At 47.2% G+C, this 22,721-nt stretch overlaps 2 protein-coding genes and 1 pseudogene across 2 annotated transcripts in view; all 3 read left to right on the top strand.

Annotated features, from left to right (window-relative positions):
- LOC133357462 (uncharacterized) overlaps positions 1–20,521 on the top strand; it is a 77,501-nt gene extending 56,980 nt beyond the window's left edge. The window contains exon 5 of the mRNA XM_061575406.1: positions 19,607–20,521. Within this exon, the coding sequence (XP_061431390.1) occupies positions 19,607–19,772 (166 nt within the window). The 3' untranslated portion in view covers positions 19,773–20,521. The remainder of the gene's footprint in view (positions 1–19,606) is intronic.
- On the top strand, positions 958–5,314 carry LOC133357548 (cysteinyl leukotriene receptor 1-like). The gene is made up of 3 exons (XM_061575524.1): positions 958–991; positions 1,699–2,663; positions 4,564–5,314. The coding sequence occupies exons 2-3, from the start codon at positions 1,735–1,737 to the stop codon at positions 4,712–4,714; spliced, it is 1,080 nt and encodes a 359-aa protein (XP_061431508.1). The 5' UTR covers positions 958–991; positions 1,699–1,734; the 3' UTR covers positions 4,715–5,314.
- On the top strand, positions 10,810–13,655 carry LOC133357547 (cysteinyl leukotriene receptor 1-like; annotated as a pseudogene).
- Positions 20,522–22,721: the final 2,200 nt, after the last annotated feature.

Raw genomic sequence — 22,721 nt, 5'->3', positions numbered from 1 at the left:
CGTGGTCAGCCAAAATGCCGTGTCTCTGGGTGATGGTCGTACCCCGCTTTCATTGTGTGCCTTCCAGGAGGGAGAGTTCACCCTTGATGAACCTCCCCGGACTCCACATTGCTGCAACCTGTGACCAATGGGCGTACGACATCTACAGCCCTGCCGATGACGGAGGTTGGGAGTCCCGAAGGCACGAATGATTTCTGGAAGATGAAATCCTTGAGAGTTCGACGTCTACAGTACCGCCGAGTACAGAGGCTATGAGTCTCACAGGCATTCACGCTGCTGCAACTAGTGACAGACGTGTTCCCACTGAATCAGAGCCCGGGAGTTTGAGGCTGCAAGCGGCTCCTACATCAGAGCTCAGGAGTCGGAGGCAGTAACCTGATCTAGCACGAGGCCCAGGAGGAGTTTCTAGAGTTGAGACCCCCAATGTGTGGTGGGGGTGACTTTTCTGGGGAGACGCGAGTGGGTTGATTGTTTTGTGAATGTTTAGTTGTGTTTCGTTTTGCTACATTTTCATTCCTAAAAGTCCGGTGTTTCTTCATTTCGGTCGGGCTGCGCTGAGCAGTGGCTGTACCCTGGCAGCTGGGTGGGCTGGACTGCTTCACGAGGGGTTGAAAAGAGGTTCTTTCAGACGCTGATGGACCCAACACTATGACAGGGGGCTGGGTGGTCTGTGGGCCAAACAAAGTTCAAGAAATATACTGCTCTAGACATTATCGTGAAGGCCATTCCACCAGCAATGGCGTGAGCGAGGAACTGCATGGCCCAATATTTGACTGACATCCGCTCACTGTGCTGCTTTCCTAATCCGCGCAGGAGCCAACTTGGCAGGCATTCCTTTGAACAGATGACCAAGGTGGGTACGTTCAACTACGTGTTTCCTCTTTGCCGGTTGCACCATAAATTACTCGGCATATATTTACTGTTTCAACACTCAAGTCGACGCACACGGAAGACGCAAGCCGACCGACCCAGAGTGCTGCCTTCTCACAAGGTAAACACTTGTATCACAGTGAATGATTTGATTGCTTTTCAAGAGAAGCACTTTAAGACTATTGAGCAGTGACTTGCCAGAGTCTCCGATGCAATCGCACCTCGCAATCGCTTCCTTTTCCTCGACGCACCAAGCTATTTCACAGCCGACAGCCTCCTCGTTGCGTTCTTAAAGCAGCCTCCAATTTCCCGATTGTTCCTAATGTTGGGCTGTCATTAATCCCGTTTTGACACGTAACAATGTACAAGACCATCATATGACAATACCTGTCGCTTTGTTTGATTATATATGTTAGATCTCCGACAATATGTTTAAAAAACTAATGTTATGAATACTCAATTACTGAAATTAAACCGTATGGTGTACGGGTAGTTGATACGTTTGATTATCAAACATGTACATATGCCACAATAAGTTCCATTTTAAGTGATTATTTGTACAACATAGTTTAATGAAAAAAATAAAAAAGGAGCTTGGGTAAATAGACAAGTGGAGGGAATTAAAATTTGGAGCACTGAAATAGAAGAAGCAGAGATGCTGTAGCCTGCAGCATGGTGGTTGAACACAGTGCAGATGAGTTGTAACAGTCTGTTAGACTCAGTCCTCAACACATGAGTTGGAATGAGTGATATATACCGAAACATTTGCTAAAGTTGCTAATGCGACCATAAGCACATTGATAATCCATCACCGCATTGTTTGTTCAGCTGTGTAACTGGTAGAGAAGCCCGACGATCGTGACGATGAACCCAAGCGCAGCTCCCAATGGGTCAGGTTCCTGCTCAATGGATGACTCCTACAAGTACCCCATCTACTCGGCGGTCTACGGCATCATCTGTATCATCGGGATGATGGGCAACGCCATCGCGCTCTACGTCTTCCTGTGTCTTACGCGGACCAAGAGTGCCAGCACCATCTACCTCATCAACCTGGCCCTCGCCGACATGTTCTTCGTGCTGACGCTGCCACTTCGCGTCGTCTACTACGTGCGCGACGGCGACTGGCCGTTCGGGGACGCGATGTGCCGCATCAGCTCGTTCACCTTCTACGCCAACCTGTACAGCAGCATCTTCTTCCTCACCGGCCTCAGCGTGACGCGCTACCTGGCCGTGGTTCACCCCGTGCGCTCGCTCAAGGCCGTCACGGCGAGGCATGCGGTCATCGCCTGCGTGTCCATTTGGGTCTTTGTTACCCTGATCACCTCCCCATTCCTTCTCAGCGGCCAGCACGTCTTATCGAGCGGGAGGACCCTGTGCTTCGAGAGCTCGGGCAGCAGCCTGAAAATGATTTTTGCCATGAACTACCTCGCCCTGGTGGTCGGAGTCCTCATCCCGTTCGTGATCATCGTCGTCTGTTACGCGGCCATCGCCCGGACGCTGATGAAGACCCCGGAAGGCCAGCGCAGGGACTCCAACATGCGGAAGCGCGCGGTGCGCATGATCGTGCTGGTGCTCACGGTGTTCGTGGTCTGCTTCATCCCGTACCACGTGCAGCGCACGCTGCTGCTCCACAAGATCATCAACCACCACAGCAGCTGCGACACGAAGCTCTACCTGCAGAAGTCGGTGGTGGCCACCGTCTGCTTCGCCGCCTTCAACAGCTGTCTCGACCCGCTCATCTACTTCTTCGTCGGCGAGAAGTTCCGCGAACGGTTCATGAGCGCCGTGCGGAGGTACGGACAAGATTTGGACTTGCTCGTGTGTTTTTCGAGGTGGCGTGCTGCACAGCTCTCTCCCATGTGTTGTCGCGTTTCTTTTTTGTCTTACCGAATAATACCGCGATGTTTCATTGCACGTACCGAGAGCTGCTCCAGGAACTGAGTATCTAGTTTGAGTTGGACTGATGGAGTGGCCTCAAAAGTGGACGGGGGCTAGAATGCTGCTTTGGGCGTGACGTTGAAAGTGGCGCAGTGGGGGTCATAGCATGACATATGGTATCTCCTCTCTCCCTTGAGACCAGAACATTGGAATTTTGTTGAAATTTACCAGATGCCGTTTATTGTATAACTAGCAACCTACACGTCATTTGGCCATGACCATCAGTCTATTCCTTTGTACCCTCTTCTACCTCTCCCTTGCTCTTCTCCGTCCACTCTATTTGACCCACTTAAACTATGAACTCAAACTTTTTTTACACGCTTTTTATTAACTCACTCTGTCTGTTGTTTCCTCAAATCTTGTAACTCAATTTTAACCCATTTCCCAATGTGGTATCGACTGCAACTTGTCCACGCTCAACTGACGTTGGCTGTAAATCACGACGGCCCCTTACGTTATGCCAAGCTTCGGGGCCACTTCCTGGAGTCGTGGAGTTATCCCATTGCTAGTACGATACATATCATTAAAGCGTGTTTTAAAAAAAGTTTTTTTTTAAAATATGACTTATTTTATTTTAGCAGGTAAGGGCCACTGAGCTATATAGCTCGTTTTTCACAAGCGACCTGGCCACAAATGATAGCTCAACGAAGTGCTTTATCACGTGGAAATTCATAGCAGCCAAATATTCTTCAACGCATATTGATTTTAGATGTGGAGGAAAAAACCAGAGAACACGGAGAAAAATCCACGCAACCACAGGGAGAGCACGCAAACTCCAAATATGTGTGTCAGGGTCGGGATCAAACTCAAAACCTCCTGCATACCAGGCGATGTAGTTAACATCTCGCCACCGCAGGGCTTCCCTCCCCCTATCTCCCTGTTTCTCTCACCTCTCACCCTTGTTCTCCTTATTCCCACCTCTCCCTTTCCTCCATCTGCTTGTCGCTTTCCCTCGCTCTCCCCTTCCCATTTCTATCTCTCTTTCCTCTCCGATTCATGCCCTTTCACTCTATCCCCACCGCTCTCCTCTTTGTTCCAGATGTGTGGGGTGACTTCAACCACCGCACGCAAGGAATCTGGCTACGCAGGCAGGAATACAGCCATCAAATAAAACATATAAATTGTATAGTTAATGTAGGGCCCTATTTAAAAAGTTTGACATTTAGGGACCAACCCTTCCTTTCTACCCATCCCTAGGAAGTTTGGAGATCTATCTCTGAGGAATGGTCACCACGTTTTATTTGACATCATGCGGCAGATTCTTGCAAAAAATGCACACACATTGGACACATTGCGGAGGTCGTGTGGCCAATACATTGCCCAACCACCTTTATCTTCCTAGTGCTGTTAATCACTGCACCGGGTACTCATGTAAAGCTAGGTTGACATAGGAAGAGAGGTCAAACATCTGTTCTGATATCACTCGCCACTAAAGTAAGCCATAGCGATGAATCGAAATAAGGATGCCGAGTTCATCTGTTTCCCACTCACGATGTCTCTCACTCAAGTCAACGTTGCTTTTGCCCCGAGTTGCAAAGTCTTCTGGGAAAAGAGCAGCATCCACGTTCCGGCCATTCGGGTGTCTCCCTCCTCTCTGCGTGCTGGGCAGCGCATGGCCAGCCAGCCAAACTTTTTTTTTACATATAATGGTATCATCATGCCCTCTTCACGCCTTCCCTTGCTTGTATTGCTGATGGATGGATGGATGGAGTGTTCCTCCCATGTTCACGCGTGAAAAACATTTCCCTCCCACAGGCGCTCACGAATCTCCTCCGCCACCAGCTCCATCCGCACCAAAGAATCCCTCGCCAGAAGCACGACCAGGGATGCCGCCAAGCTTCACATGCAGCCACTCGAGGGCGATCCTCTACAGAAGGAGGAGCCACAAGAGGAGACCGACGAGTGAAAGGCGTCTAAGTGAGACTCCGCACCAGACGAGTGTTTAGCGATGGATGCCCAACGCTGGCTGGGGAAACAATGGATGATAATTGTCTTTTACCATATCGATACCACGCGTGTGATGATTTTTGTACCGTGCAGCTATGCTTACCATATTTTCTCGCATATAGCCCGCATATGCATAGAACCCACAGACGCATATACCCCGCAAAAATAGCGTTTTGCGTAAAACAAATTTCAGATAGCCCTTGCACCTCCATATACCCCGCATGCATTCATATCTTTAACGTCGTTACCGCAGCTAAATTCCATCATATTAATACGAAGTTCACATTTGTAATACATTCCACTATAAATTGTTAACATTAAAATAATAACGTGCACAAAGAAAACAAACTAACCATAAACGAGTGAACTTAAAACAGTAAATAACTAACAAAAGTAAATATCCAATAAATAAGTAACACATAACTGGTAGATAAGTAAGTACATTTTTAGCACTTATAATTTGAGCACTGCGCAGACAATAGCGGCACTACAGTAACGCCGTTGCCTCGCCCCCCCCCACCTCTCTCTCCCCCCAGCTCTCACGTCACCACCACAGATCACTACCACAAGTAAATATCCAATAAATAAGTAACACATAATTCTAGATTTGAAGTTTTCGTGACTGCAAGGATTCATACTCTTTCGTTTTTTCGGTAAATTCACGTAGGTAAAAAATTTAAATAAATTAAATCACAACGTTTCGGAAGCAACACAAGACTCCGTCATCAGGTGTAACTGCTCCAGTAAAATTCCTGTACACCTGATGACGGAGGCTTGTGTTGCTTCGAAACGTCGTGATTTCTATTTTGTTACCTACGTGACTTCACTGAAAGAGACTAAAAGTAACACATAACTGGTAGATAAGTAAATCTTCTTGGTTCTTTCGGTAAAGTCACGTAGTAGGGAAGTAATAAAATAATAAAAATAAAACATAATAAAATAATATAATAAAATAATATAATATGTTGTATTTTTATTATTTTATTACTTCCCTACTACGTGACTTTACCGAAAGAACCAAGAAGATGAATCCCTGCAGTCACGAAAGCTTTAAATCGAGATAAGTACAGATTTAGCACTGGTAGATTGCGCACTGCGCAGACAATAGCAGACAATGGTAACGCCGTTGCTTCGCCCCCCCACCTCTCTCTCCCCCCATCTCTCCCGTCGCCGGTAAACAAAGTGCGCCCACTTCAAACATTGTCGTTTAATTGTACAAACAATTAGAATAATTTAAAACGTGATAACAATTTTAGTGCGAGTGGTTTATTCAACAGCGCTTTAGTCAAAGGTAAGTGTTGCATAGTGGATAGTCCTACCATGAAAAAATTAAACGAGTCATGACATGTCACAAAACGTGGAAAATATGTTTGGGATAGCCCGCACTTCCATATACCCCGCAGGGTCTTGTTTTGTTTGTAAAAAGTGGTATAACCCGCGGGTTATATGCGGGACAATACGGTATTATACTGCTGGATGAAGGCGCTCCCCAAGCTACTGCTAACTCTCAGCATGCTGCGATGTAATGATCCACATAGCACCCGCACAAGAGCTGATTTCATCGCTCCATCTCCTTATTAAAGGATTAATGTCTTAACGCTGAACCCCTGACTTTTTTATATTGAACTTAATAAATATGGGTGACCATTTTCTTTTGCTGTACAAATGTATTCTATTGTACATTTGCTTGCATCCATGTGGACAGTCTTGTCAATCCACATCTGGATGATTTCCTCTGTACGTCGTTCAGGTCGTGCAGATAGTTTTACCATACTTCCCCACGCTGATCAGTGCAGGTTGGTGACAGTGGTGATCATAGACGTGGGAGTTGGGATTGGTAAATTGTGTGTATCCAGGACCAGTTCTGATATCATTCACCACGAAAGTTGGCCAATCTGATCAATTCGCTGCTTTTCGATTTGGTTTTACCCGTGCCCATCTCTGCTCATGCATCATTCCATGAATTTTTCTAAGATAAAGGGCATTTCACCAACATCTTCATCTGATACATTCTTAGTGTACGTTACTGAAACTATAAATTCCCCTTACCAAGACAACTTGTGTGGACTCCATGGCATGGATTGTACAGTGTATGTATTTTGCAAAAATAAAAACTTAGCTTTTAATCATTTGTATTACTGCGCGTTTTTCTACGTTTCAAATACGTTTTCTGTGAGGAGAAAATTTAAATTTTACTTTAAACATTTGTTGTACTGCTTTTGTGTGTCTAAAACAATAAATCTATATTTTTACGTGCCAATATGACCCCCAATAGAATAGACATCGGTGTACATTTAAATATGTAATCCAATAAACATTATGAATCTAGAATAAAGATGTACATTTAAATAAAAGCTGATCAAAATACAGTTGACTCAATGGCCTTTCATTGGTAATTGTAATCTATGTACCTATACTGTATCTATATAAACACAGTGGACCAGCTAACCAGTGTAGTACGGGCGTGTCTCGCTTAACGAGTGAGATAGGTTCCACGAAAATTGCTCGGTAAGCGAACCACCAGTGAGTGGTCCACCGCGGTCCTCCAGGTGGTCCGCGGGCTGTGAAACAAGTGCAGGCTGTTCCGTAATTAATGATAAGCCTTTTGTTTCAGACGTTAATTTATGTTTTACTTGCATTTTATTACATAAAAAGTTCGGTAAACTACCCTGATTAAGCTACCCTAACCCTGAGATATAAATGACCCTCCAGCACAAAAAGCACTCTATAGTTGTGTAAAAAAATGTGCTTTTTATGTTCCGATAATATGAATAATTTTGTGTTAAGTGCTGCCATTTCGAGATAAGTGATTGCGTTGTGTCGGTAAGAAGTTGCGGGTGTAGTGGCCCTTGCGAGCTCCCCCACCTCGTTCCGCCCCTCTCTCGGTTTGGTGTTTAGTGTTGGGGGAGGTGTCTCATGAGCAGGACGGGGAGAATCACAGGAGAGGGAGGAGCCCCCGGGAAGAGTGACAGTAGGGGAGGGGGCCGGGAGAGAGGAGGGAGAGATCAAGAGACGGTGAATAACGGGATCGAAGTAGTTATTGCCTATAGTAGTCGCTTCTTTGTCACAATCAGAGCAGCGATATTGTGTTACCCGGCGGGAGCTGCTAGAAATGGTCTGATTCATGCAGCAGGACAGGCCCTACCTTTACGGCAGGGACTTCATGGTCCGCACTGACCTCAAGGCCTGGTTTCTGTACCCTTCCTCAAGCCATCTCGCCATCTCGCCATCCGGGGAAACAGATGCTTTCAATTGCCCCTAAGTGTGTTTAACTAGTTTTTCAACTTCCTGTAATAATTAATCTGTAAGGAGGAGGGATTCCTTTTGTCTGGCTGCGTTCTCCTCTTCCCTGCCGGTTGGAGGTGTGACATTTTCTTGTCTCTCACAAAGAGGGGCGCCGTCTCTTGAAGTGTGACCTCCCGTTACCATATTTTCCATTCATTCTTATGGGTTGTAAGTTGAGAGAAAAATAAACATTATTTCCCACCCCCTATCTTAGTGTAGAGGTGTTATTCCGCACTCCCCATGTTGTCAGCGGTTCTTTCGGTAAAGTCGCGTAGATAGAATAATAATAAAAATAATGTGAATAATATTAATATTAAAATAATATACGAGAAATAATAACCCACTAAATGTAGATTGTAGCCTGGTTCTTCATTTGAGTGCAGTCTATAATGTCGACTTATTCTCATAGCCAAGCTTCGAACTTTTACTGTTGTACTAAAAGAAACCAAAAAAAGTTGTCTGTTAGGTTCTCACCGCCCGGGAAGAATCGTGGCGCTTGCAGCTTGTACGTGTTTTGTGGCAGCCTTTGAAGCCCGATAGAGATTTCCCCCGACACTAATTAGCAACTCCCACTCCCCCTTTTGCACCGGGTTTTTTAAAATTTCCTTTTATGGCTACGTCCTTGCCTGGTGTGGCTTGTGATAGGCAGCTACTGTTTGAGGGGAGGGGGTTCCCATCACCCCCTTTGTGTCCCAAGCGACACCCTGATCGATTATTACAATTAAATAAAAATTGGCAGAATTTATCTTAATATACATTTTGGAAAAGGGGGGATATACACAACAGTTCCTGCACGGTTACGTCTTGGACAAGGGTGCCCCAGAGCAGCTCAGTGGCCAAGGTCGTAATAAAGTTAGGACATCCACATACCATCCTCAGACAGAAGGAATGGTAAAATGACGCTGTCTTCCCGACAGACCTGTTCTTCACCTGAGGATGGCTGCTTGCGTTGTGGCCAAAACGTCGTAAGAATTATTTTATTATGTTTTATTATTATTTTATTATTTCCCTTCTACGTGACTTTACCGAAAGAACCAAGAAGAGAAAATGGTAAAATGGTTGAACAGAACGATATCATCCATGCTATGTCAAGTGGTAAATGAGGCACAAACGAAACGGTTTGGAACCTGCATGTCCCATGGGTTTTGGCGGCATATAGGATGACTCCACACGCCTCTACGGGATTCTCCTCGTTTATTATGATGTACGAGCAGGAGCAGGAGTCCCCCATAGAGGCTCAACTGGGTAAAGCCTCCAATACCGTGCCGCTGCAGGTTACGCTCAAGCGGGTGACGGAAGCACATGCGGCGGCGAAGGAAAATACCACCAGGCCACAAGCCTGCTTATGAGAGAAACATAGGGCATCGCGATAAGGCGTCGTGATAAGGCATGGCTGCAATGCCTCCAGGTGCCATTGCGTACCTCGCCTAAACTCCGTTGTGATTGCCGGTCGAGATTGTAGAGGTGAATTGGCCACAGTGCGTGCGAGTACAGGTGGGGCGTCACCGTTGGTTCATTCACCCATCGCGCCTCAAACCATACATCCATCCTCGCCCAAACATCTCATCTCCATGTCCTGTACTGCCGGGGTTTGGAGTGTCCGACGTGGTAGGGCAGCCGCCCAAAGTAACTGTGCGACCCGAAAAATGCATTGTGCCGACCAAAGACTGCCACCCTCTGAGTCTGCTACGTGCGATGGACTTGCGTCAAGGACCCGGTCAAGAAGTGTACACCTGCTTTGAAGGCTCTCCAAACCATGAAGTTGTGTTGTTGTTGTTCAATTGCTGTAGTCGCGCGGCGGATTTTTCTTGGATGCATGTGTGTTTTGTCATTCTGCCCTAATTGTATACATTTGTGCAGTTCTTAGTATTAGCCGCGACAGCTACATTTGTAAAGGGGGGGAGTGATGTAATGACAGTGGAGTCAACCTACGGTGTGAGTGTACTAGTGGCCATGGGAGGTAATGGCAGGGGAGTCAGCTTGCAGTGCGAATGGACCGGTGGCCACCAGAATGATCGAGAATAGGGGCATGGCCAGGTGAATTAAGAGGACAGTAGTAGAACGAGTGGTCTAGGGCCAGCGAGAAGGTTCGAGAATAGGGCTGTGGCCACGGGACAGGGGCGTGGCTATGCACCGTATATAAGGGGAAGAGGCGAGAGACTCGGGGCTGCTGAAGTGGGGTCTCCGCCTGTCCGAGTGTGAGCACATGCTCCCTAATAAAGACAACATCTCAAGAACAAGTGCGTCCAAGTCGTCTTTATGCTTAGGTGGAATAAAGTTTCCAGATATTTTGGACACAAAAACAAGGACCCAGGAGCAGGCTTAAAACATCTTCATTGAGTAATGCAGGTGTGCACGTGAGCCATGATTTGGGGCCATAGCCATTGAATGCATTTCATTACATGCAACTTCAGGGCAGAGAGTTACTTTGCACGAGTGATATTTCAGGTAATTTGGTTAACTATTTTAGGGTGTTTTTCAAATTTCAACAGATCTTAGATACGTGATTTCTGAGGATGTTAATGGTAAATGTACATTACTGGATAATTTTGTGTGATCCTATTTCATATTTCAGTTGTCAGGCAGAAGAAAATATATTTATAGATCGTTTCAGAGTCCTTCAAGTAGAGAGAGAGTCCTAGGGCTGAGTTTTCAGGTAGATTGTGACACAGGAAGTGTATGAACGGGTTTCAGTCATACAGGCAGAGTGTTTGATCCAGTAAGTGCATGACCAGGTTTTCAGTGTTACAGGCAGAGTGGTATGCCACTCCCAGCCATCTCCGTGTCTGGGTGGTGGTCGTGCCGCGCCTCCATCTTGCGCCTTCCAGGAGGAGGAGTTCACCGTTGATGAACCTCCCAGGCCTCCACATTTCTGCAATCTGTGACCAGTGGGCGTACGACATCTACAGCCCTGCCGATGACGGAGGTTGGTAGTCCCCAAGGCACAAATGATTTCTGGAAGACAAAATCCTTGGGCGTTCGACGTCTACAGTACCGCCGAGTAAGGAGGCTATGAGTCTCACAAGCATTCACGCTGCTGCAACTAGTGACAGGCGTGTTCTCACTGCATCAGAGCCCGGGAGTCTGAGGCTGCAAAATGCTCCTACATCAGAGCCCAGGGGTCTGAGGCTGTAACCTGCTCTGGCATGAGGCCCCGGAGGAGTTTCCAGAGTCGAGACCCCAATATGCGGTGGGGATGACTTTTCTGGGGAGACGCGAGTGGGTTGATTGTTTTGTTATTGTTTAGTTGTGTTTCGTTTTGCTACATTTTCATTCCTAAGAGTCCGGTGGTTCTTCATGTCGGTCGGACTGCCTTGAGCAGTGGCTGTACGCTGGCAGCTGGGTGGGCTGGACTGCTTCACGAGGGGTTGAAAAGATGTTCTGTGAGACGCTGATGGCCCCAACACTATGACAGGTGGCTGGGTGGTCCGTGGGCCAAACAAAGTTCAAGAAATATACTGCTCTAGACATCCTTCGTGAAGGCAATTCCACCAGCAATGGCGTGAGCGAGGAACTGCATGGCCCAATATTTGACTTACATCCGTGCACTGCGCTGATTTCCGTGCAGGAGCCAACTTGGCAGGCATTCCTTCAAACAGATGTGTTTCCTCTTCGTCGGTTGCACCATAAATCACTCAACATATATTTACTGTTTCGACACTCAAGTCGACGCACACGGAAGACGCAAGCCGACCGACCCAGAGTGCTGCCTTCTCACAAGGTAAGCACTTGCAGCACAGGTGAATGATATTTTTGCTTTCCAAGATAAGCACTTCAAGACTATTAAGCAGAGTCTTCGATGCAATCGCACCTCGCAATCGCTTCCTTTTCCTCGACGCGCCAAGCTATTTCACAGCCGACAGCCTCCTCGGCGCATTCTTAAAGCAGCCTCCTGATTCTTCCTCATGGCGGGCTGTCATTGTTCCCGTTTTTACGCGTTACAATGTACAAGACCAGTATAATATGCAGCCCTTCATGGCATATTTGCCGCTATGTTCGCTTATATATGTTAGATCTACGACTATGTTTTAAAACTTCATGTATCAAGTCCTCAATTATCGGCAAAATTGAATACCGTATTTGACATGTCCTGAATTATTGACAACATTAAACTGTGCAGTGTACGAGTAGTGAACATGTTCAATTACCAAACGTGCATATGCAACAAAAAGTTCCATCTAATGTGATTATCCGTCGAACATAGTTTAAGCAAAAAGTAAAATAAAAAAATAACTTGGGAAAATAGCTGGAGCAGTGCGATGAAAAAAGCAGAGAGATTCTGTGACCTGCAGCATGGTGGTTGAACACAGTTCAGATGAGTTGTAACAGTCTGTTAGACTCAGTCCTCAACACATGAGTTGGAATGAGTGATATAAACCGAAACATTTGCTAAAGTTGCTAATGCGACCATAAGCACATTGATAATCCATCACCGTATTGTTTGTTCAGCTGTGTAACTTGAAGAGAAGCGCAGGCATCGTGATGATGAACTCCAGCGCAGCTCGCAATGGTACCGATCCCTGCCCGAACGACTCCTACAAGTACCCCATCTACTCGGCGGTCTACGGCATCGTCTGCATCATCGGGATGATGGGCAACGCCATCGCGCTCTACGTCTTCCTGTGTCTCACGCGGACCAAGAGTGCCAGCACCATCTACCTCATCAACCTGGCCCTCGCTGACATGTTCTTCGTTCTGACGCTGCCGCTGCGCGTCGTCTACTACGTGCGCGACGGCGACTGGCCGTTCGGGGACGTGATGTGCCGCATCAGCTCGTTCGCCTTCTACGCCAACCTGTACAGCAGCATCTTCTTCCTCACCGGCCTCAGCGTGACGCGCTACCTGGCCGTGGTTCACCCCGTGCGCTCGCTCAAGGCCGTCACGGCGAGGCAAGCGGTCATCGCCTGCGTGTCCATTTGGGTCTTTGTGACCCTGGTCACCTCCCCATTCCTTCTCAGCGGCCAGCACGTCTTATCGAGCGGGAGGACCCTGTGCTTCGAGAGCTCGGGCGGCAGCCTGAACAAGATTTTTGCCATGAACTACCTCGCCCTGGTGGTTGGAGTCCTCATCCCGTTCGTGATCATCGTCGTCTGCTACGCGGCCATCGCCCGGACGCTGATGAAGACCCCGGAAGGCCAGCGCAGGGACTCGAACGTGCGGAAGCGCGCGGTGCGCATGATCGTGCTGGTGCTGACGGTCTTCGTGGTCTGCTTCATCCCGTACCACGTGCAGCGCACGCTGCTGCTGCACCACCTGGTCAGCCGCCACAGCAGCTGCGACACGAAGCTATACCTGCAGAAGTCGGTGGTGGTCACCGTCTGCTTCGCCGCCTTCAACAGCTGCCTCGACCCGCTCATCTACTTCTTTGTCGGCGAGAAGTTCCGCGAACGGTTCATGAGCGCCGTGCGGAGGTATGGACGAGAATTGGGCTTGCTAGGTTTTTCGAGGTGGCGCTGCACAACTCTCTCCAATGTGTTTTCAGGTTTTTTTTTTCCCTTCGGCATAATGCCCTGACGTTTCACCCCACGTACCGAGAGCTGCTTCAGGAACTGAGTATCCAGTTTCAGTTGATGGGAGTGGGCCAAAAGTGGACGGGGCCTTGAATGCTGCTGTAGACGTGGCCTTAAAAGTGGTGGAATAGGGGTCATTTTGGGACAATTGGTGCCCCCCTCCCCTACCTGGTGCTTTATTATTATATACCATAGAACAGCGCTCCCCAACCTTTTTGGCACCAGGGACCGGTTTTGTTGAAGACAATTTTTTCACGGACCGGGGGGGAGGGGGGGTCATCATTGGGTCTTTCTCTCTTTTCAAAGAAGCTCTCCAGCAACGTTTGTTTTTTGCTCATTTTGGCTAGGGGTTAGCTTGTGGGCTTACCAAAACTGTGACTGAGACAAGTGCGCAGTGCGGGAAAGAGGCGCGGACGGAAGTGGTAAATAATAAAATAATGGGGCGGGCCACGCGCGGAATCAACGCTCTCACCTCCTGCTGTGCGTCCCGGTTCCTAACAGGCCACGGACCGGTACCGGTCCGTGGCCTGGGGGTTGGGGACCCCTGCCATAGAAGACACGTGAATATTTTATTATTATTTATGTTTGAACAATAAAAGACGTGGGACTGCCCCCCTCTCTATAACCACCTCTGAGGAAAGTTAACCCAACGGTTCGTCACCTATCATGTAGCGGAACCCTGCAAAAAACACACACATTTCGAGCACCTATTGAGAAGGTGGTGTGGCAAGACAAATCTGCTAACCACCTTTGTCTTCCCAGTGCTCATATTTAAACATTGCACCGGGTACTCATGTAAGGCTAGGTAGACCTAGGGAGGGAGTCCCAGGACCTCTTCTGATTTCGCTCGCCACTGATGTTGGCCGTGGCGGTGAATCGAACTCGGGGTGCCAGGTTCATAGTGGTAGGTTGTGTGCGTGTCATCTTGGGTGAAAGGGATGGAAGTGGTGTGTCGGTGGTGGTGGGGGCACCACGGTGGAGAAATGTCAACTGCCTCGCCTAGTGCGCAGGAAGTCGCTGAGTTCGATCTCGACCCTGACGCCTATATACTTGGAGTTTGCGGTGTCTCTTACCCCGTGGTCGCGTGGATTTTTTTCTGGGTCCTTCGGTTTTCCCCCTTCACATTTTAGAAACATGCGTTTAAGAGTATTTGGCTGCTATACATTGCCACAAGGTAGGCCAACTTCCTAGAGCTTTCAATTGTGACCAGGTCGCCTCTGCAAAATAGCTATGTAGCTCAGTGGGCCTTACCTGTTTTAAAATAAATTTAGTTTAGTTTAGTTCTTAGCAGGACGTGGTCTTCGTGAGAGCGTGTAAATTGGTCTGATTGCGTGCGACTCAGCACCCATGCTCTTATAATGAATGTCCTGTCCCTCTCGTTCTCTGCAATTCCCTTCTTTTATTATTCCCGGAAGGGCAAATTGCACTCGGGCCTAGGCGATTGGCAAATATTTAACTCAGCATTACGCTTCCTTCTGGGAAATGTTGACATAGCAGCAGCAATCGTGCAGAGGTTTTCAACCAGTTTAATATATTACATTACCCCGTTTGAGTGCATAACAGAATTGTCTCTTGGTTTGTTTTTTTGTTTACTTCTCCCCCCACCCCCAATGTATTTGAATTGTGCTATCGGCATTACACCACGAGACTAAACATCCATTCTAAGTATCGCAGAGTAGTTCACTCTGCGTGAGAGAATTGCCGCAAAAGGGAGTTTTTCTACAAGAGTGTGGGGAAAAGAAAAGGAGAACATTTAACGAAAGGTTCACAAAACTGTCGAGGTCTTTTCAACGGTTTTACTTAATTTGATTCCTCTGTTTGTCTGGGTCAAATCTTGTAATAAAAATTTCGTCCACTTCCCGTTGTCCAATCAACTCCACATTTTGCACACCAGATGACGCCAAAAGGCGTACAACTCAAACACCAATGGAGACTAGGCTCTAAGAAAAGCTGTCTCGGGTGTGGACCAATCAACTTCAAGGACAGTGCATATGATTATCATCATCAGAGTTGTTTCTTTTTGTTTGCATTTTGACTGCTTGTGTTGTGGTTTTTGCAAACATGATGCCTTGTATAAAGGTGTCAGTTTTTGTACCAGTTGAAAGGGTTAAAATCTACTACTATATTTTGCCACTGGTAAAGGAGATCTCATAGTGCTGAGGATGCAATTAACTCGGTAAAATAGACCAGTACCCGGTAATTAAGATGGAACAACTATGAAACGTTAAATTTTACTTGGTTAATAACATCTTTCCAATGATTGCTCAATTTATATTCGTCCTCTCGGTTGAAGTTACGTCTATTTTTATATATCTGGATGGCTTCATGAACAAATCTTTGATGGTAGCCAGACGGCTTGCAGAACGATATCATGGGAGCCCACAGCGTCATAGCAATGATCAGCAACGGCTGAGGAATTAGTTCTGCCGTGTTTCAAATTTGACTTGTGCTCGCGGATTCGGTCAGAGAAATGACGTTTCATTTCCCCAATGTAACAATCACCACAGATACAACTTAGTTTGTAGACTCCAGGGAATTGCAAGTCAGGAATGACATCCTTCACAGATGGGATTAGATCACGGATTGTGTGTACTGTACTGAATCGGACCTGGATCTTGTGTTTGTTTAAGATTTTGGCAATCTTTTTGGTAACGCCTGCTATGTATGGTAACGTTATGGTTTTGATCGGAGTCTCAGGGGGTTGTTTCTCCATGGTTGGAGAGACAGCATTGCGGATAGTACGGTCCGAGTATCCATTCATCTTGAGGGCCTGGTGTACGTATTCCAGTTCACTGGTTAGGTGGTGTTGGTCAGAAATGCAGTGGGCCCTATGGTGCAGGGTTTTGATGAGGGAATTTCTTCTGTGCCGGATGGTGGTGGGATTCAGGTTTCAGATAGGAATCTGTGTGGGTGGCTTCCTGTAGAAAGGATGTCCCAAGGAGCCATCAAGCTTCTTCTCAAACAAAACATCCAGGAATGGTAGCTTACCATCCTTCACTTCCATGGTGAATTTGATGGATGGGTGTATGGAATTGATGTGGTTGAGGAATTGGTTCAATGCTGTTAGGCCATGTGGCCAAATGACGAAAGTGTCATCTACATATATCTTCCACAAGGAAGGACGTTGGGTGAATGTCTGGATGGCATCAGTTTCAAATTTCCTCATGAAAACATTCGCTATCACTGGAGATAAGGGGGAACCTATGGGTGTACCTTTATTTTGTTTGTAAAAAGTACCATTCCAGGTGAAGTAAGTGTTGGTAAGGCAGTGCCTAACAGGAGTAGGAACATCAGGATTCAGTCCATGTTGGACTAAATCTTCAATTATTGCTAAGGTGTCAGGCACTGGAAATTTAGTGAACAGAGAAACCACATCAAAGCTGACGAGATCATCTGGGGACAATGAGATGCCCTTGATTATAGAGACAAGGTGAGCTGAATTAAGTACTGCTGAGGTAGTCTTTCCAGTGAATGGAAGCAAGGTGTCATACAGAAAACGGGCTAGCTTGTAGGTAGGTGAGTTGATAGTGGAAATGATGGGCCGAAGTGGTGTGCCTTCTTTATGGATCTTAGGACGACCATAGAATCTTGGTGGTCTGGCAGCAGAAGGTTTTAGGGAGAGCCGTTTAGCTGGTTCAATTAGAGGTCGAACTAGTAATTATATTGTTTTTTGTCGTCAGGCTGTTAGTGGGATCTTTGTTGATTTTGGAGTAGCTACCATCAATAAGGTCCTGGATTTTGTTGTTGTATGTGGTTTTATCGATGATGACAGTGGCATTGCCCTTGTCGGCTGAGAGGATGACTGTCATCCCTCTTTTTCAATTTTGCCAGTTCCAAGCGTTCGTCTTTGGTGATATTACTAACGGGTTTATTAGCATTTTTAAGGATGGTAGAAATTTCAGCTCTAGCAACATCTGTCGGGATGTGTCCCAATCCTTTTAGGGCTACATCAACCTGGAAAATTATATCATCCACTGGGATATGTTTGGGGACGACAGCAAAATTCAACCCTCTGGCTAGTACCGATTTTAGGTTGTCACACCTGATGATTGCTCGCGTTGCAATCGAAACATCGTGATTTATTTATTTCTATTTTTTTCACCTATGTGATTTTACCGAAAGAACCAAAGAGTATGAAGCCTTATTATTTATATATATATTTGTGTAGGCCAAAAACGCCGCGGTCCCTAAACTGTGGAATCGTCTTGCACAAAAAGCAGGCGCCGCGTGACTCAGGCGCAATTGACGTACTTCTCGACCGTGAGTTAAACAAAGTTGTTAATAAAACCGTTGTTTAAAAAAAAAATAACGAGTTCATTTGGCGGTTAGCTTGTGTAAATATATGTGTCGTTAAACCCGCCACCACATAGCCAATAAGTAAGGTTTGTCAGGTCAACAAAACGTCACGAAATACATATTTTAAACCGCCACTAAACAAAAAACCCACTTGTATTCTGAAGGGCAATTCTGGAATTCACAATCCAACGCTGCAGTAGTCACTGTGTAGCTACAGGACACTGCAATAGTCACCGTGTAATTACAGGACACCGCAGTGGTCACTGTGTAGCGACTCAACTGGGGGCTGCTTGGATAGTTCATCGGATAAATAAATATTCATGATGTTAGCGTGCAGCGTGGAGACGCGGCAGCTATAGCAGCAAGCCAAATAACAACTCGACAGAGGGGGGGAATAAGATGGATAATCGGCGAAACTTAGCCCCTTCGTGTATTGCGTTCCAACGAAGGCAGTGTTGTTTACGAATGTGTTGAAGTTATTTGTGTATCGTGTTTCTACGTCACTGCCAACGCAGCATCGCCAACTCATTTGTTTAGCAAAAAGCCAACGCTCGCTTTGCACGCTGTGCTCTGCTCGAGCTTCGAGAGTGCAATGTCACTTTTTTGGAGTTCTGCCCCGAAACGTGGGATCAAGATGTGTCCGCCCACGTTAATACGAGGTCAATGTATCTTTTAAAAAATATATATATTATTGCCCGGCCAGGCGGCTCAGTGGCTCACAATTGGAATGCCGCGAGTTGAAATCCTGCTTGGGAGTCGACTCGGCCCATCATCACACCGGGGTCGATACATCCAAGTACCGCATTGTGGGCGCTGGAGGAGGCCGTGTGCTCGGTGGCAGATGACGGAGAGCTCTGCATGCAGATATGAGCTACCCGTCAGAGGCCGTTGGACTGCGAGAAGGGCTGCGTGCAGATGCAGCACTTGTCGTAGTTTATAAAAAAAGAGAGCGAGAGGGAGAACGAGAGAGAGTGAGCGAGAGGGGGGTACATAAAGGAAAGCTTTAAAAAATTAACCCGTAAAAACAAAGTTTTTCACTATAAATCCTTTATATGCGTGTTCAATGGGCCACAACCCAGCCCACATTGGTCTTTAAAACGGGCGGCTAGAGTCCTCTCGTCCTCTGGCTTGAGATGGCTGCCACCTATGGGTCAGATGATTGTCTGCCACCATTAAGCAATTGGTAATTAAATATTTAATTTGTTTTCCCTAAACAGTGTAAAATTTTGGAATTGTTTTTCTTCACGAACATTAATTGTCACGCACAACGAGTCTGTGTGGAAAATGTCAACTCGATTGAATCACGGGAAGTGGGTTAAAAAACGACCAAAAGATTTACACGGTCGTAAGCAAGCAAGCAAGCACACAAGCACGCAAGCAAGCAAGCAAGCGAACTTAATATAAAGGAATAAAAAAAAGAAATGATGAACGAAGCAGAGTGCCGACTACACCGAGCATCTTCTTGTTTCCTCTGATCGTAAAAAACAGGGAAGTCAACAATGATCGACTCGCCCCCCGCCCCACCACCACCCTATCAATGTAGAATTCCCACCGCTGGCATAGTACCGTAAAATGAGTGATGCGTGCTGCCTCATTGCTCACGTGCGCAGGATTTAACTTCTATATTCGACGATGATGTTGATGATGACCTCGCCGTGCCCTCTCTTGCTCGTGTTGGCCGATGGATGAACGGATGGATGGAGTGTCCCTCGCATGCTCACGCGTGGAAAAATGCCCCCCCCCCCCTCTGAACCAACCAGGCGCGCGCGAATCACCTCCGCCACCAGCTCTGTCCGCTCCAAAGATCCCCTCGCCAGAAGCACGACCAGGGATGGCGCCAAGCTTCACATGCAGCCACTCGAGGGCAGTCCTCAACAGAAGGAGGAGCCGCAAGAGGAGACCGATGAGCGACAGACGTCTGAGTGAGACTCCGCACGCGGCCAGGGTTCAGCGACTGGATACCCAACGCTGGCTGGGGAAACGATAGATACGAATGATTGCGTTTTACCGCATCGATATCAGGCGTGCGTCGATTGTTGTACCGTGCAGTCTTGATCAATCCACTGCTGGATGAAGGCGCTCCCCAAGCCATCCTGCTATGTAATAATCTCGGCATCCTATCCACATAACACATGCACAGGAGCAGGTTTCATCGCTGCATCTCCTCGGTGAACCTAGCACATACGAGCATATATGCAACGATTGCCGTCTTAATGCGGAATCCTTGACTGTTTTTAATATTGAACTCAATAAATATGGGTCGCTGTTTTGTATTGCTGTACGAAGGTTTACTGTACTTGCATGTGTACAGCCTTTTTTGTCAATTTTCTGGATGATTGCCTCCCCCATGCCGTGCAGGTCGTTTAACCATACTTCACCACGCTGGTCAGTGCAGGTTGGTGACAGCGGTGAGCATTAACGTGGGAGCAGGAACTGGTGAATGGGGTTGTACCCAGGACCAGTTTTGATATCACTCACCACTGATCTTAGCCGTGGCCGGGAATTGAATTCGGGTCACTGGTTTCACGATGCACCTCACTAACCATCGCGCCATTCCACTCTATCACGCAAGCATCATCCACGAATTTAATGCAATTTAGCAAACATTCACGTCGCAACCTTCTATAGCAAAAATCTATGAAATCAGCACGCGAAATGAGAAGCCTGCGACCCGCCTTCCGATTCTCGGCCACGACAATGACAATCAGTGGTTGGCGACATCCGAACCGGTCTGCATCCGCCAGCGTGGTGACGCGAGATCAAGAAACCCCCTACGGCCAACAAAGGCGTGCAAGGACTTCGATTTAAAAACACGAGAGATGTTTAAGGCATGCACACGTCACCACGTGCAAGCAACATTCCCCCCCCCCCCCATGCTCACATCGAAATGCGTTGCTCTGCACATCTACACGGAGTCATCATCGCAAGCTCCACGTGCACTCATTTCCATCTACTTGACTTGTGGCCGCATCTGTGACACTAAAGATAATGCTGCTGCACATATTTGATGCTCTGCTCTTCCTCCTTCCCCTTTAAGGTCCCTGGGCCTTTGTGGTTCGGCTCTGTCTCTTCCTTTTTCGGCTCTGCGCCTTTCCTCTTCAGGCCCCGCCCCTTATTAGTTAGGCCCCGCCTTCTTATTGCTTAAGCCCCGCCCCTCATATTTTGTCCCCGCCCCTTATCATTTAGGCCCCACAATGTGTTCTGATTAGGGTTGGGGTGGGTGTTCTTTGGGTCTTTCGGTAAAGTCACGTAGATAGGTTCAAATAAAATAACAAATAAAGTTGGGGTGGGTGTTGTGGGAGTGGCGGAGGAGCAGCAGTCGTAGTCGGGGTGGGTGGTGTCGAGGGGGGCTAGGGGGTGGGGGCAGTCTCGCACGACCACAACCAAACGCACCCTTTGAGTAGCAATATAAATAATGGACGTTGCGGTCCAGAAAGCCCAATAATACAATACAAAAATGAACAATATTTTTGAACCTCTATCGTATGAACTCGGGGATGCTGCCGTAGTGCAAAAAATTATCACAATGGGCCTGCAATCCAGCGATCACCGGCCTCGGTTCGATTCGTTCTTCCGGCGCGGTGGTTGAAGGTGATCTCAACCCCCCCCTCCCATCTGCTTACTGTTCACCCAGAAGCATACAATGGGTACACCAGGCGTGTGTTCAAGTGGAGTGTGGGGAATCGGCGAAAATATTCCCTCTTGGGTGGGGGGGTTCTGAAGCTCCTTCTCGTGGAGCAACTTCCGCCAGCCAGTGGCGTGAGGGGCCGTCCATAAATGACGTAACGCACCCAGCACCCAGGGGGGGGGGGGGGTCAGACATTTGTGACGATGTGTGACGGGGGGGGGTGAGAAATGTGACGTCACATCAAAATGCGCAACTTTAAATATAGACAACACTTCATCTTCTTTAGTGCTGCCTAACGGCGTGTGCGACTTCACGATGATATTGGTCCCGGTCTAGCACGGCGTGTAGAGTTTGTGCTGTTGTTAATTGTAGCCATGTTTTGATGTTACTGAGCCATGTCGTTTTTGGCCGTCCTGGTCGTTTTTTCCCTTCGATTTTTCCTTCCAGGATTTGCTTTAATAGCTGGTATTTGTGGTCGTTTCGGGCAATGTGGCCTAGGTAGTAACACTTCCTGCTAATGATGGTCTTCAGCAGTTGCCTGTCAGTGCCCATATCTTGCACAACTTGTGTATTGGTGGTTTTGGCTGTCCATGGGATTTTCAGCATTCCTTCGATACAGCCACATCTCGAAAGCTTCGAGCCTTTTTGTTGCTGTTGTTGTCAGTGTCCACGTCTCTACTCCGTACAGCAAAATTGACCAGATGTAGCATTTCAGTGTACGCAGTTTCAGTGATGTACTCAAGTTGCGGTCTGCAAGGAGTGTTTTCCATTTAATAAATGCTTGCCTTGCTTGTTCAATTCTGCTCTTGATTTCGACTTCATGGTTCAACTGATCGTCAATGATTACACCAAGGTATTTAAATCGGTGTACTTGTTCCAATTTTTCGCTGCCCAGCTTGATTGTTATTTCGCTTGTAGTTCGGCTGACCTTCATAACCTTTGTTTTCTTTTTGTTAATTCGTAAGCCCCATATTTGACTCTCTGTGGCAACCTCGTCCAAGATTTGTTGTAGGTCTTGTTCCGAATCGGCCAGCAGTGCAGTGTCGTCGGCATACCTGATGTTGTTGATGTATTGTCCATTGACTTTAATACAAACGTTTTTATCTGCTAGTGTTCGATCAAAAATCTGCTCCGAGTAGATGTTGAAAAGACTCGGTGACAGTGGGCAGCCTTGTCGTACACCTTTTTGTATTGGAGTTGGGTCTGTCAATTCGTTGTCATATCGGAGTTAGGCTGTTTGCTTCCAA

This window comes from Lethenteron reissneri, chromosome 58, assembly GCF_015708825.2.
Source record: "Lethenteron reissneri isolate LAM-NWPU_2019-01 chromosome 58, ASM1570882v1, whole genome shotgun sequence".
NCBI classification, from domain to species: Eukaryota; Metazoa; Chordata; class Hyperoartia; order Petromyzontiformes; family Petromyzontidae; genus Lethenteron; species Lethenteron reissneri.
This window is presented reverse-complemented; position numbering and strand designations above follow the sequence as displayed.

What these genes read in the sequence shown, in the direction of transcription:
- LOC133357548 (XM_061575524.1), top strand. Translation starts at nt 1,735, where the DNA reads ATGAACCCAAGCGCAGCTCCCAATGGGTCAGGTTCCTGCTCAATGGAT. An exon ending in TTCATGAGCGCCGTGCGGAG is followed by an intron (nt 2,664 to 4,563) that starts GTACGGACAAGA and finishes TCCCTCCCACAG; the next exon opens with GCGCTCACGAATCTCCTCCG.